The sequence below is a fragment of the Chanodichthys erythropterus genome, chromosome 1, assembly GCF_024489055.1.
Source record: "Chanodichthys erythropterus isolate Z2021 chromosome 1, ASM2448905v1, whole genome shotgun sequence".
Taxonomy (NCBI): domain Eukaryota; kingdom Metazoa; phylum Chordata; class Actinopteri; order Cypriniformes; family Xenocyprididae; genus Chanodichthys; species Chanodichthys erythropterus.
Window position 1 is genome coordinate 28181290 of NC_090221.1, and position 15891 is coordinate 28197180.

At 38.4% G+C, this 15891-nt stretch overlaps 1 protein-coding gene across 2 annotated transcripts in view; it reads left to right on the forward strand.

Annotated features, from left to right (window-relative positions):
- thoc2 (THO complex 2) overlaps positions 1–15891 on the forward strand; it is a 108102-nt gene that overhangs the window by 58536 nt on the left and 33675 nt on the right. For both annotated transcript variants that reach the window (XM_067387932.1, XM_067388817.1), the window contains exons 21-23: positions 3956–4135; positions 8326–8490; positions 12896–13171. In XM_067387932.1, the coding sequence (XP_067244033.1) occupies positions 3956–4135; positions 8326–8490; positions 12896–13171 (621 nt within the window). The remainder of the gene's footprint in view (positions 1–3955; positions 4136–8325; positions 8491–12895; positions 13172–15891) is intronic.

Here is a 15891-nt window from a genome sequence, read left to right on the forward strand (position 1 = left end):
GAAGAGCACTGGCACAGATACTTTATTCATAGACCAGGAACGTGGGTAGTAGTGTCATCTCAATGATATGACAGTTTGCAGTCATTGAGCTGAAACCAGCACGTTTACAAAGAGTTCTGAGAAAAGAAAGAAAATTAAGGTTTGATGTGTTGACCTGGTTAGGATGCAGACATTGTTTTATGTATTTTTTAATCTTGTAATATGAGTTCATACATGTACCCTATTAGTCTGCAAACCAGCATGAACCAGGTCTGCGCATTCCAGATGGTGTTTGCTTTAACAGTGCTTCCTTGAAAACACTGAGGCAATTAAAGAGTGGCCACATGGGACAGTAGGTGTTCATAATGAATCAACTCAGGAGTTGCCTCTAGAGGTTGACCGTGGATTTTACCGATAACAATTACTAAGTTGAACCGCACTGACCGATAACTGATTAATCAACCGATAGTTTTCAAATTGGATACTGAATGAAAATAAACATAACGCTACAAGTAAAATAGTGCTGAACTTTATTACAAAAATAAAAAACAGTACTGCACCATGAAAATGTACTGTACTTTTTAAGTGACATATATAAATATATAAATTGTAGCAAATTAGCTCAAGTAAATAATTATAATTAATTACAATGGATTATAATTATAAATATATATGATCTAGATCATATTCTTTTTTGCCAAGGGGAATAATTCTCCTATTCTAGTACAAACAGTAAAAAAGCATGTTGCGAAAATCAAAACGTTAAAGTGACCTGTGGTCTTTGAGCTGCACAGAGACTATCTAGCGTGAATGTAATGGATTTTAATACATTAAACTATGAATACATACAACTAAATCTAAGCAAAGAATACATATATACAGGATAATGAAAGTATAGAAAGACAAAAGAATGGCAAAACATACAAACAATTAACCTTGAGAGCCAGCAAAGAATCACATCACCTAAAATAGGGCATATAAACTTAACGCATCTAAAGATCGATAAGAACGATACTTGCATGGATTTTTGGCACTGAGGTATGGATAGATACGAGACGGAGATTCAGTGTGTTAGTGGGCTGGAATTTGTCAGTTTATTCTGTTTCCCCTCGGGAAGTTTGAACTGAGGTACCTTGAAAGCTCTTTTTGCTGGAGGGTGGTCGTCCTGTCAGAAGAGGAGATGAGAGCGCAATGAGAGACGGGAGAGGATGATATGAGAGACCTTGTCTTTTAAGGACAGATCAGTCCCTCCCATCCTTGGGTAAACTGACCAATCCAGAGTGTGTATTTTGAGTGGGACAGAGTTTCTTTGTTTCCCTTTTACAACCTAATTTGCATGTTTATGATGGTGTCTTGATTAGTAAAGTTTTACCCCAAAGTATAGTAAAAAAATAACAGTTTATCGTAACATAATGTACATCATCGATTAAAGCTGCAGTAGGTAACTTTTGTAAAAATGTATTTTTTACATATTTGTTAAACCTGTCATTATGTCCTGACAGTAGAATATGAGACAGATAATCTGTGAAAAAAATCAAGCTCCTCTGGCTCCTCCCAGTGGTCCTATTGCCATTTGCAGAAATACACCGCTCCCGGTAAGAACCAACCAATCAGAGTCAGGAGGAGTGTCTTAGCAGTGTCAATCAAGCTCGTGTGCGCGCTGATCACACTCCTATCATGCACAGCCATAGTGCACAGCATGTACAGGCATTCAAATTCAAGATTACCGGTGTGCAGCAGCTTTGCTTATGGCGGACAAACAATCCAGTTTTGTACGTATAATACCCCATAAAGTGCGTATCATATGCACGCGAAAAAGTCATTTTGGCGTATATATTCTACGAGATTACAAACTCATACTATTGATATGCATTTTCGTGTGATCGGGCTCTATTAAGTCATGATATGCAGTTTTAAGATTTTATCAGGCGAGAATGTGCTGGTTTAAAGCTCAAATTTGTGGTTAATTGATAAAGATAGCGCCTTTCTGACAATTTGATCTGACGCTGTCGGAGTTTTGAGATCCAGGCGATCACCGGACTCTCAGCACTCATGTACCCAGCCGAGAGCAGCCTTACCTCTGCTAATCCTTCTGACGTTTGCCGCTGGCTCCGTTTTGGCTGAGGACAACGTGACGTTGCATAAATTTATATATGGCTATTTAACTTTTGTATCATACTAAAGCGCTGATTTTGTACGCTTGACTGAATTGTTTGCTTTATTTCTTATTGTATATTTTTATACCTTTTATAATGGCTATTATTGAACATTAAAACTGACATTTAACAAAAAGAGAAGGTTGTGTTTTATGTTAAAGCCTATTTCATTTCATTACAGTGAAGATAATCAGAGTATGCACAAATAGTATTACATTTAATATGTTTGAAATGTAAACGAAAAGAGGCAGGGTTGTTTAATATTTCGTTTTGTTATAAATATAAGCAGACATTGCAGATAATTAATCACTCGTTGCCTGAGGCTATTAATATGTTTTTTGTTTGTTTCTTTAAATAAAATGAAAAGAGGCAGAGTGGTTTAATAACAAATTTTGTTTTATTCTTGGCTAAAATATACATACAGAGATAACCGGAGAAGCCAGTTATTTGCGTAATGTAACATTACCGTTATATTATCTTACTAGCTATTTATTACTTATAGAAAGAAATAGTGCATATACGTCATATAGTTACATTACATGTATTGCAAAATACGTAATGTTTTGAGGACAAAGTTTGTAGTCAAAGTATGGAAAGGCCATAGTCAATGTAAATCATATTGTTGATGTTTTGTCCATATCAGTGAATGTGCTATAACTGTTTAAATCCGCCGTCATCAGTCCTGCTTGCTTACTAGCCTGCGCGTTCACGGCAGGCTCCGTTGTGATGGGGGAGGAGCTGTGGAGGGAGTGCTGTTGCGCAGCAGAGAGCAAGGGGGAGTGACCTGTGAGTTGTGCTTGTTCAAATTTTCAGGCTAAGTCAATGTTTTCTAAAAACTCCCTACTGCAGCTTTAAAGCATCCAGAGAGGATTAAATAAAAACCAAATTCTATAGGGTGGGAAGACATTACAAGAGTGGTAAATTCTCACATATGGTTATAAGCATTTAAACTTATCCTACAAAAAACTCCGCTAACTAGGCTAATTACACATGAGGACATACATCATATACATTCTGGGATAATTTAATTATGAATTAAATTCAGGGAATTTCAGTATATGTGTGTGTCATGCATGTATGTGTGTGTTGTGTATTGGGTCTTCCACAATGTCTGTTGTGGTCACATGGCCTTTGTGCCTGGCATGGGATCCATCTAGGATATCTTTGTAGTCACTTAGGAGCTATAAGGACGTTCCTGCTTAGAATCTGCCAAGGCAGTTAATGTGACACCAAGGCAATTTCATACAGACGTGCCAGAGCCAGGTCTGTGATTTACATTAAGAAGTCAAAAGTCAAAAACTTAGCTGAGGCCTATAGTTGATTTGAAAACCTTGATCCAGTCCAGACGCTACACAATATTAATCTCTATATGAAGCATACAGACTATCTTAAAGCGACAAAGACAAATGTTTTGTTGTAAAATGCACAATATTCCAGCCTAGTCATTATGCATATTAATATCAATTTTGGTCCCACTCTGTACAGCATACAGTTTTGCGTGTCAAAACAAACTCCACAAGGCGTCAATGATTCCGCCTCTAGAGGCCGCTCTCGTATTGTATAATGACTGCAGAAAAACCCGGAAAAGCTATCGGTATGGACTTTTTTCAGATAACCAGTTGTACCAGCAAAACTGATCAACCGGTTTACCTTTAGCCTTTATTGAGGAAATATCTGCTGGGTGGTTGTTGGTCAGGCCTGGTCATGACTTTTGATCCACTCGATGCAGCTGCAAGAACATCCCTCCATCTTGTGCACAATGATCTCATATGTATGGTATGGTAATGGAATGATTTTTATGTTTTGCTTTCTGTGTGTAGGGTGGCTACTTTGGGCAGATCAGGAACACTAAGAAGTCTTCTCAGCGTCTAAAGGATGCTCTTCTGGACCATGAGCTGGCATTACCGCTGTGTCTGCTGATGGCGCAGCAGAGGAATGGCGTGGTCTTCTCTGAGGGGGGAGAGAAGCATCTTAAACTCGTGGGGAAGCTTTACGATCAGGTATGATCAACTGATTTATGCAGTCCTCCTCAATTCTATCACTGTAATCTCTAAAAAGAGTATAACTGCTAATTAAACATGACATGCAGCAGAACTTGTCATGCAAGTAGAGCTGATAATACACTTAAAAATGGTTTTCTTAAAGTTTGATGCCCGTTTACTTCAAGTTAAAATGCTGACATGATATAGATAGACACACGGGCTCCTGGAGGGGGTGTTCAGAAAGAAACAACATATAAAATTGTACATTTTAATGAGGTAAAGACTGCCAATTAGAAAAGATGCCCCTATTAGATGAGAAAATGTGTTGATGACTGAAACATCATGATATCGGAGTTAAACTTAGCATGTGTCTTATAATCACTGGCTTTGACAGCCTGTATAAGTGGGAAAAATATTAAAGGGATAGTGAAAACTTATTTCCTCTCAGGTTGTTCCAAACTAGCATGATATTTATTTTCTCTGTGAAGTATTTAACTAGAACGTTCAAGCTGCTCTTTTCCAAGCATCAAAAGCATATAGTGGGGCTGTCAAGCCCTTGAAAGTACAAAACTGATCATAAAGTCACCATAAAAGTAGTTCAGGTAAAACCCCTTTCAGATCTGCATGTTGACATATCACAATTTGTGCTTTTTTCCTCAGAATTCTGAGTTTAAATCTCTTTTAAGGGATGCTTTATTTTGTGGAAAAACAATCTTTCTATATCACGAAATGCATATTAATGCACAAAATTACACATTCACATAATGCATTTTGTGATCCAGATAGACTCTTTCTCCCACAAAATTAGATGGGTCTTGACTTTGAGAAATCCTGGTGACCTAACAACTGTTTTGGCCCTCTGCCTAACCCATTTTATTTATTTATTTAATTATTATTACTTTATATTATTTGCCCAGGGCCGGACTCATACACAGTTATATTCAACATGCAATTCGGGGAGAGATATTAACTCAAAATTGCAATATAAAATCTAGAAATGAACAGAAAGTCGCAATTGCATGTGTATATATAGCTGTTTTTTAATTCAGTGGTAGAAAGGGGCTTCCATAATTTTCCATAATTTCCATGATTGACGTCAGACTTGGAGCAACATGTCCATATTTGAATACCCGCGAATGGTAAACAGATTGGGAAACTGATTTGCAGTGAATATGGATATAAATTTCTGCCTTTTCCCTGCAAAAATATGGTTTCAGAAGACCGACCGCACACAAGTCTTATGAGCTACTTTTATGACGGACTTGACAGCTTCTGATCACTGTATGATCTCACTTCATGGAAGAGAGTTGCGTAAACTTTCTGCAAAATGTCTCCTCCTGAGTTTTTGGGTGATGTAATTGAAATGCTGTTTCCCAAAGCAAACCAAACTGAATGATTTAGTTTTAAAAACTTTTCATGCTTGTCATTGTCGCAGTGTGGAAGTAAAAGTAGCCGTATCAGCCATGGGAAGACTCACCGAGGGAGTTGTACAGAACTTCTGTGATTTTCATCCACCCACATACACTGGCAGTTTGCTTTTCATGTTCAGCAGCTGCGTAGCTCAATTACTCACTGGGTAATCCAATTGACTGTTTCCTCTCTCCCCCCCATGTTCTCTAGACATGTCGCAATTCACAGCAGATGGTGCTAAAAACTAACATCATCAGCTCCATTCTGTGTGGGACTACGAAATGATGCCGCCGGTCGATCTTTTTTGCTCTTTATTTTTTTTCATCTTTTTTCTCTCAATGTCTCAAATTAGAGCCTTTAGCAAATAATTCCCTCTCGCGATGCCAAATTGTCTAAATAATTGCTCATGGTGTGAATGAGGAACACGCTTTTTCCTGACATCAGTGGGGAAGCTTTTAATTATTAATTTTGGCTCTTTTTTTAAAAGTCACTTTGCAGGAAGTTGTGCGCTGCTCATTACAATCAGCAGAAATGTGTGGGGCTCCTGTGCCTGGCTATCACCGCCTCTGATGCACCACAGAGATTGATTGACTCATCTCTGAGACTAAATATGCATTCAGTATGATTGCATGATTTATGCATAAGCACCCTGAAAAATATTAGAACAACTTAATAATTTGTATAAATTTGCCTTATTTTGCATGTTTAATACATCTTTTGGCATGGTGTTTAAGAGTTGCCACTTAATATATCCCAGTGTTTTATATTTTGTTAGTGGTTTTGCAAAGGCAAGCATCAGTTAACTTCGTGCTTTTTTTTTTGTTTTGTTTTGTTTTTTTTTTTTTTATGGTCATGAATGAAGCTTATGAGGGGAGGGGGTGTTGTCACAATGCATTGTTGTGGCTTTCTTTGCGTCGCATGAGCAAGGACAACTTCAGAAGGCAGAAACTTGCAGAAAATGCTGGGAAAACCTCATTTTCTTTCTCCTAACTAGGCGTTAAAGTAGTCTGAACTGATTCGAGCACTGAAAGCAGGCCAAACCAATCTCATTTTCCTTTGAGGTCCAGTTTTGTTGTTGGCACAAGCAGGGCAGAAAGAGTATTCTGTGCACAGGTTTAGAGAGGTATTCCCTGTTCCTGTCTTTTGCATCAGTTTCTGAATAGATGCCGCTAGATTGAGTCACGTTACCCTCGCATGCATGGACTTTATAGACAAAGTCTGGTCTACACTGCAGTATATTCTTACCAAGAACCACCTGTTTAGGGCTTTTTCACACCTAGCTTGTTTTGATCGTTTGTTTTGGTACCAGGCATGTTTGCTTTTAGGCAAATAACGCGGCAGCCGTGCTTGGATTCACACCAAAATAATCGGCATGAGATTACCTAAACAAGGTAAGAAAGCAATCTGACCAACAAGCCGAGCTGTATCATAATTCATAATGGGAAAAGCGGTATTCAGAAAATCAGCAGTGTCTGATTCTGTAGGTGAGAACATTAGTATCACAGTTGAAAACCAAAGAGCACCCCTTCATCTTAAAATGTCATTGCTCCTCTCTGAATCACTGTTCCAACAGAGCCTTGAATGATAAATAACTGATATGCCCACAGAGCTAACTTTTCAATTCATCTTGATGGATGACACTATAAGGGCATTCTCGGAACATAACAGATTCATTCTGACCAATGAGAGGAAAGTTTTACTCACTTTTTAAAAATGTAAGTGCCTGTTTCGGAACGGAGCAATCTGCAGGTCTGAAAATGCACTTAGTAAGGCAGGGGTTGATGATGTGTTAAAAACCATGGGTGCTGGTTGTAAATATTGACTTAATTGATTCTTACAAGCCCAAGATAGATATTTCTTAATTTCCTGCACTACTTTTCAGTGTCAGCACACTCCTGCTGCTGAAACTACAGCCATGGCGAAATAAGTCATATTTTACCCAAATAATGGCAAAAAGGTTCTTTTTAGTGAATCAAAAACATACAGCAGAAGCACTGTAGTCCAGCTCATAAACAAATGACTCCTTTGAGCAGGTCCTTTCAGTGAACCATTCAAAAAACTCAGGTGATATCATCTGAATTGAATCAAATGTGATACAAATGCCAAATAAATAGAATCAAGAGCTTGTAGATTGCAATCAAATCAGAAAATGTGCAACAATAATTTATATATGGGAAAATCTGATAATACTCTTAAAACAAAGCAGAAGATACATGCTGAAGCTTGTGTACTCACTACTAATTGGTCTCGGAAATCCAGACCAAATCTTCATTGGAAGCATTTGTAGCAGCATATATGACTTTGCATTCTGGCTTCCAGAAATTAAAGCCAGCCCTTCAAACATTTTTTGTGTATTTATGCTTATGATGCAGACTAAATTTGATTCTTGATAGTTAAACCTCTTTTGCCTTCATCTGCTCTGAGCTGCTATCTGAGACATTGACACATGATGCACACTCCAGTCTGAAACTATGTTCTATGTTAGGTCTCTAACTTTGGTAGTAAAACAGCTGTATGGGTATGTTTGGGTAGTTGACCCAGTGGTCAGACCATACTTCCCTTCCTCAGGAATCTCTCCCCAGTGTCCCGCTCCCACTAAATTGCTTTACTGTGCATCTCATCGATTCCGATGGAGAGCCTGTGATGAATGGCTTTAATAAAGCGAGGTGCAGTTCCCCAAATAAATGAGCGACCTGAGGATTTATTAAGAGCATCTGCATTTGGCTGGGATACAAATGTGGACCAGAGGGAGAGATGTTTTAATGATGGATGCTCCTCTTTCTGCTTCTTCCCCAAAGTGTCATGACACACTTGTGCAGTTTGGTGGCTTTTTGGCATCTAACCTCAGTACAGAAGACTACATCAAAAGGGTGCCGTCAGTCGATGTCCTCTGCAACCAGCTTCACACTCCACACGATGCTGCCTTCTTCCTGTCTCGGCCCATGTATGCCCATCAGATTCTGGTGAGTGATCAAACCAAACTCTTTCACACCCTAGTGCAGTGGTTTTCAACCATAGTCAGAAACCGTCTTAAGACAGAATCCTAACCAAAATGGATTTGATATGCTCTACAAAGGCAGCAAATTAAGGTTCTCTTAACATGAATAGCACTTCTCACATGAAACGCATGACATGTACTTCTAACACTTCCAGTTATTTAATTGTAGCTTGATGTTAGCATGTTTGCTAAGCTAATGAATTAATCAATATTTCAAACATAAAAATACTAGTTAGCTGCTTTTTTTTTTTTTTTTTTTTTTTTATTTTTTACTTTGCCAAAATAAAGTATAAGTGTCCCAATTTGCACACTTACAAACTTATTTAATTTTATTTTTTATGTTGTTTAGTATAAATATTCTGAGTAGAATGTTCACACTGGAAATTCCAGTGAGGAAAAAGCGCACTTCAAATATTCAGATGTTAATTAATTAACAGGAAAAAATGTGTGGAGTGTTGGGCACTTAATTACGTAGCCAAAAGTGGGGTGCTATCAGACACCAATGCTGGATGACAAAATAATCTTATATTATGCACCGAACTGTCTAGTGTGTGAATTTGAAGTTCATAGTGTGTTATTTGGGACACAACTTAAATTTATATTCAACAGATTTATTCTGCTATCTTGGATGATTTTTAATACAATGCATACTGGGAATGTTTACTCTGCAAATGGATACATGTTGTACAGGTTGGTTCACACTGACATGAATATTCGGCATGAATATTCTGTCCTGTTTTAGCATTGGTCAGTCCAGTGCTAAGAATGGCTGAATGAAAATGCAGAATCACTCTCTGACAGTAGGTGGCGCTTATAGAAATGGAGAAATACCCTGGTTACTCTGGGACTTGACACGCTTCACAACATTCTGTTTCGCAGACCTGATTGTCACAAAGAAGGAAGTACGGCTGTATTAGTGTCCTTACTTGCACATATATTTCATTTGAAAAAAGACGTGATTAAATATATGCCCATACACAGTGCTGGTTCATGTTTAGAGCACTAGAGTATGTAAAATATGTCCATAAACCCTTGAAACATGCTTACTCCAATCAGTATAGGATGATCTTTGATCCGTGTTGCGGGTTGGGAATCGTGAGAAATTTTCCGGTTCCGATTCCGGTTCTGCCTAACGGTTTCGGTTCCATTTAAAATAATTAAACAACTATTAAAAAATAGTAGTAAGGCAAAAATGCACAATAATCGACTCAAACAGTCCTTTTGTGTAAAATTAATTTAACAAACTGTTAATCACAACACATTCGCTAACACTTTACAATAAGGTTTATTATCATTAGTTAACATTAGTTAACTACATTAACATAAACTAATAATAACTGCATTTCTACAGCATTTATAATCTTTGTTAATGTTAATTTCAACATTTACATTATTAAAATCAAGAGTTGTATTTGTTAACATTAGTTAATGCACTGTGAAGTAACATGAACAAACTCTGAACGGCTGTATTTTTATTAACGTTAACAAAGATTAAAAAATACAGTAACAAAGGTATTACTGATGGTTAGTTCATAAATGAACCTTATAAAGTGTTACCACAAATTAGATAAGATGCTTGAACAAATTTGTAAGATTCAGACATGTGAAACAGAATATTTTTTTTTTAAGTTGGATTCATAAAGACTTTTCTGACATAATGATTCATTGATAGACACATTTTTAACAGTAAATTTGTTGCCACCTAGTGGCGTAACAATGCAATCGATACAGTCATCACTTTCAGAACAGAAGGTAATTTATTACACATAAACATCAGCGTTTCTATCTGAATAATAAACTTTTGTATACTTCTGTTATAGTTGGAATAGGCCTATTTGTCACGCAGAAATAATGATACTGTGCTTTTGAAAAGATTGTTTGTGAAGCTGTTTATATACACATTACAACTCTCCTCAGATCAACGGCAGCGCGAACGCAGGTTTGAATGTTGCGATTTTACTTTTGTCAAAGGTTTAATATACAGGGGCGATCATGTGGGTGATGAAATCGAGAACGCGATCTTTTAAAGATTAATCGTGCAGGTTTGGGCACGTCTCTTTCTCTCTCTCTATTGAAATCTTGCGTATATGAGTAGCGCTGCGCGATGGCTTTCAGTGCATTCATTGCTATAATATTCATGATGAGACGTCTCTATGAAAGGATACGCTCCCCACACTTCGACCACCCATCACACCAGAAGCGTTTTCAGAACCGAAACTTAGAAATCTTGCATGGTTCCGGTTCTTTTCAAAAAACACTACCTAGTTGCGAGTGTTGTTAAACTGATCACGGTGTTCCGCGTTGAAACCACTCTCATGCGTGCTCCGCATGTTGTTACATGTTTGAATTCTCCACTGTAATGGGATCTCATGCGCAATAGAGTGCAGTGATTGGGTTAAAAGATTCTTCAACCCGGAAGAATTAAAGGGGTGGTTACATGTTTTTTTTCTAGCCTTGATTGTGTTTTGGGGGTACAGTTTAACATGTCTTAATGCTTCGTTATTTTTAAATGCTGTATTTTTCATATATTTTATCTTAATTCTACACCTCTGTTTCCACTGTCATATGAACGGCTCGTTTGACTTCCTGCTTCTATGAAGCCACTCCCTCCGACATACGCAATGTGCTCAGATTGGTCAGCAGGTTGGTTACTGGCCCAGTCTGTAGTGATTCGCTGAAGCGTCTGGAAACGCCACGCCCCTTACCATTCGTAGTTACGCGCTTAGGTGGAAAGTAAATAATAGCGCCTACATTGCTGTATCAAATTGAGCCAAATCAGACCCAGATGAAGAGTAAAAAGTAGAACCTCTGCAATCGCGGCTTTTGAAAGATGTTTATGAATGGTATTTCATTTAGTATTTGTGTCAAAGTGTTTAGATAAGCTGTCACTGCTGTTTGTTAGCTTTCAATATACAGTTTTATCCTGATTAAAGCTTTACTGTAGTAAATACATGCCTGAGTAGTCGCATTTTTGTAAAGGTAGCGTTTAATTTATAGCATGAACAACTGTTTGTCTATGAACATAGAAGTTTGTTGGTGTTTGTTGCACTAGAATTTAGCTAACTGGCTAGCAAAAACGAGTTGCTCTTTGTATACGTCCTAGATGCATTAAAAATAGCAACAGAACTATAACATTATGTTTAAGAGACAAACAATAAAACGTACTTACAGTTTGGGGCTGATAAACAGCAGCTTCTGCTTTTAAAGTGGGAACTGCTTCATCTTTCAGTAAAAGTCTTTGTGTAAATCCAGCATTAAACTTGTGTAGATTCAGGAAGCTGTTTTCAGCACCGCATCCAGTGTAGAAAATATCACAGATAATAATGGGTTCTATATCTTTTGATGCGCCGCGTCGCACAGCGCGCGTTCGGTGTAAACAACTCTTCCACTTTCATTATGCTGTGCCACATGGCCTCGCCCACTTTGTTGCGTGTTCCCGGGGGCAGTGTTTGTTAATAGCAAGGGTTTATGATGTCACCAACCCGGGAAGAAGCTCGTTGTAGTCCAAACCACCCGTTTTTGTAGGCAATAAACTGCCTTAACTTTAAAAGACAATATCTCCGTGTGCATTGAACTTTCAGCGCTGTAACTTTGCAGATACTGTTTATGCTCAAGCAGCAACATTACACACTAACTAAAGTTAAAAAAGTGAAATCGCATGCAACCACCCCTTTAAATTTCTCAGAAAAACGCAAACAGTTTCCACTTTTTGGTTAACGTCTTTGAGTGATTTTAGTGTTTTCATTGATGTGCAGACTGTACATATGTTCACATCTTAAAAAAATGTTTTTACGACCCTTTAAGTGCTGTTTAGGTGGCAGCTCATAAGGTTGCAAGCAATACATCATCATCACGTTCTCTGTACATTTAACACAATGGCTTTGAAATTTTACAATTACCACATATATTCATCTCTCAACAAACAATATATCATTGTTTGGTGTTTCTCAAACAAAGGTGTGATTAATGTAAAAATGTTGTAAGACAATAACAATTGAAACATGCAGAGTCTTTAATAGTCTTTAAAATGCAATATTACCACAATGCTTTGCTCTTGCCTAAATACAAATCTCATAGTGCAGTAAAATGTAATTTATTTATTTATTTATTTTGCAGTATTATTACTCTTATATGACACTGGCTGCCTAATGAATATTTCATACAGAGCTCATTGTGTTTTCCCACAACGCTAGACCCACGCTACAGCTCTCCAGGGTGACGTAAAGTTAACCCCGTCTTTCTTCACCTCTAACAAGATTTACCACCCCCTAATTTCACGTGCAGGCCTCTGTGTATGCACATCTTCAGGTCTGTTTGTTGTGCTTGAGTGAATTATAAAGCTAGCCTGCTGTCTTTTGTGTTCCCATCAGTCCAAGTATGACGAATTGAAGAAGGCAGAGAAGGGCAACCGGCAGCAGCAGAAGGTCCATAAGTACATTGCAGCCTGTGAGCAGATTATGTCCCCTGTTCATGAGGCTGTCGTCTCTCTTCACTTGCCCAAAGTGTGGGATGATCTTCGACCCCAGTTCTATGCCACCTTCTGGTCTCTCACCATGTACGACCTGGCGGTACCGCACAATGCCTACGACCGGGAGGTCAACAAGCTTAAGATGCAGATCAAGGCCATTGATGAAAATACAGAGATGGTGAGACACTTCATGTTATACAAAACTCTCCCATGTACACTACCATGTATTTGCATGCATCAGTTGCCTGTTTCACAAAATCAGTTTCAGTGGCTAGCTACCCAGGTAAGTGAGTTTAATTAAACTTTTTTTTCAGGTTCAAGAACATGAACTGTTTTTTGGCATTTTCATCTCCATGGTATCTTATGCTACACTACTGACCTGAAACACCAACCAAAACTGGACCAGTCAGTGTCATGTGTATGTGTATATGTATATATATATAATATGCACAGCTCAATGGAACAGGACTGGACAGCTAGTTGTCTGTTACGTCATACGGTGTGAGAGAGCCACTCTTCTAAGGTGTTTTGTGTGTGGTTTCACAGTGACAGAGATATGAGCTGTGCATCATCTTACGGTGTTAGATCCAGTCACTGTTCTCCACTGGAGCGGCTCCTGTCAGTTTTGTTTCTTTTCAAAATTCAAATGCTGTGTCATGCGCGAGGCGTCGCAAAGGACGTGACACGTGAGTGCAATGGTTAAAGACTCCAGTTAGTGTGTTTACATTGATGTTGCTGTTGGTTAATGAAGTTTGAATGGATGAACTCACGGTTCAATTAGTCTCTTGTCATGTCAGAAGTGATGACACTTTTCAGTTTTATGGACGTTGCCATCTTTAATATTACGTTGGTCACTGTTGTTATGGTTACTAGTAAAGGAATTCAAGCTTGACTCTTGCTGCATGTTCATACAGTATGCCAGACGCTACTGTAAGTTGCTGTGTGAACATTTTGGCCGCATTTACACTGCAAGTCTTAATGCACAGATCCAATATTTTGACCATATCTGATTTTTTTTTTTTTTTTGGACGACGTGCTTACATTTCTTTTAAAAGTGACCTGTATCCAATGTCTCCTTTTTACACTGCACTTGGTGAAACATACCAAAAATAGCATATATGACATCACAAATCAATTTCAATGGTACATTGAGCTTAATTTATTGACATGAATTCATATAAAAACCATTTTAATGCAATAGTTTACATAATTTAGTGTACATTATTTTTTACATAAAAATAGGCTACAAATTCTTCACGACAGTATACGTCCGCAGCTCAGCTGAAGTGTGCGAGTGGAATAAGACTGGGGTACGGGTAGATGTTTGAATGTTACAGCTTCTGGGTTCAAATCCGCCGTCCTGTACTAGGTTTTTTTAGTCATTCAAACCAATGCGTTCATCAGTGATTGTTTATCAAGGGCAGGTACAAGTTTGTGTGGAACGAATAGAGTCTCCACAACTGGACTGAAGCGCGCGCGTCTGTGCACGAGTCGTCGTCATTGACAACAGTGGCAACGAGCCCTCAGTGTGATTTCAAGAGCAACACATTTCAACGTCAGATCGCCTTTTATTTAACACAAACAAATAAAATGAATACTCTGCCAGTGAACTAGAGATGTTCTGTTTGTTATAAGTATGTCTATACCACGAAATGTTAAAAAAAACCTCACTTTTCAATGACGCAGGAGTCACATTTACAGGGGAATATCCGATCTGTCCGCTTACACTGCAGGCGCAAACGCACATATCCGATTCATATCTGATTTATAACCACATATGGATGAGGCCTGAAACCGATCTGTGAAAATCGGAATCCATGCGCTTTTTTCCTGCTTACACGGTCGTGACTCATATCCAATCTGTGCCACATGGGAGGAAAAAATTGGAATTGGGTCACTTGAACCGTGCAGTGTAAATGGGGCCTTTGAGACTCACACCTGTAAGTAAATGCGGTTGTCAATCCCAAAAACTGACAGTGTGAATGTGGGCAATGTTTATAGCAAGCGCAATGAACCCGCTGAACCTGATCTAAACTGGGTTGGAATTGTTCGGCTTTGTTTACTCTAAATCTACTCTGAAACTCAGAGTTTGCTTTACAGGCCACCGATGTCAGTCCTGAATCTGTGCTCTAGACCTTGCAGTGTAAGTTCAGCCTAATAGATCTGTCTGTTGTTAAAAAATAAATTATATTTAAAAAGCAATCACATATACCGGTGCAAGACAACCAATTACTCTAACGCTTTATTACTGTTGAATTATTTGAATTAATAAATTTACTTAAACTTGAAGCTGTTTTTCAAAATACTTAAAGTCCCTTTAAAGTCATTTTAAAGTATGTGTTTTGAGCTTTTCACACCACAGAAAAATGTGTTATTAACCACCCAGCCAAATTTGAATGATTAAAAAAATCTGCAAGTAAATGAAATAAGTTATCAAAATCTCGAAAAAATAGGCAGCGCTCTCTGCTCTCAAACGCTGGGGGCGTGTCCGCTGTCGGCGCTGAAACCACACCCACTCGCCAGAGCTGCCGTCTCAACTTACTTGTCTAATGAGTCAAACATACTGATGCATATAAACAAAAGAATCACGTTTGAGGGTTGCACATTTTAGTAGAGTTACTGTGGACTACCTACTAATTATAACATACGCAAACTCGGTAACTTACATTCATTGGTGGGCACGTAGCCTACTGCCGGACTGTTTGAGTCGACAAATGACGGTGCCGCGAGACGGGAGGAAATAAGAAGACCGAGCTGTATTGTATATTATAACAACCATGTTATATGCATTTGCGTGACAAAGGCATTACTAGCTAAATGTACAAAGGGCTGTGTGACTGTAATGACACTCGAGACCATAGGCTCGAGACACAGCGAGTGAACCGCTGTAGAGGCGGC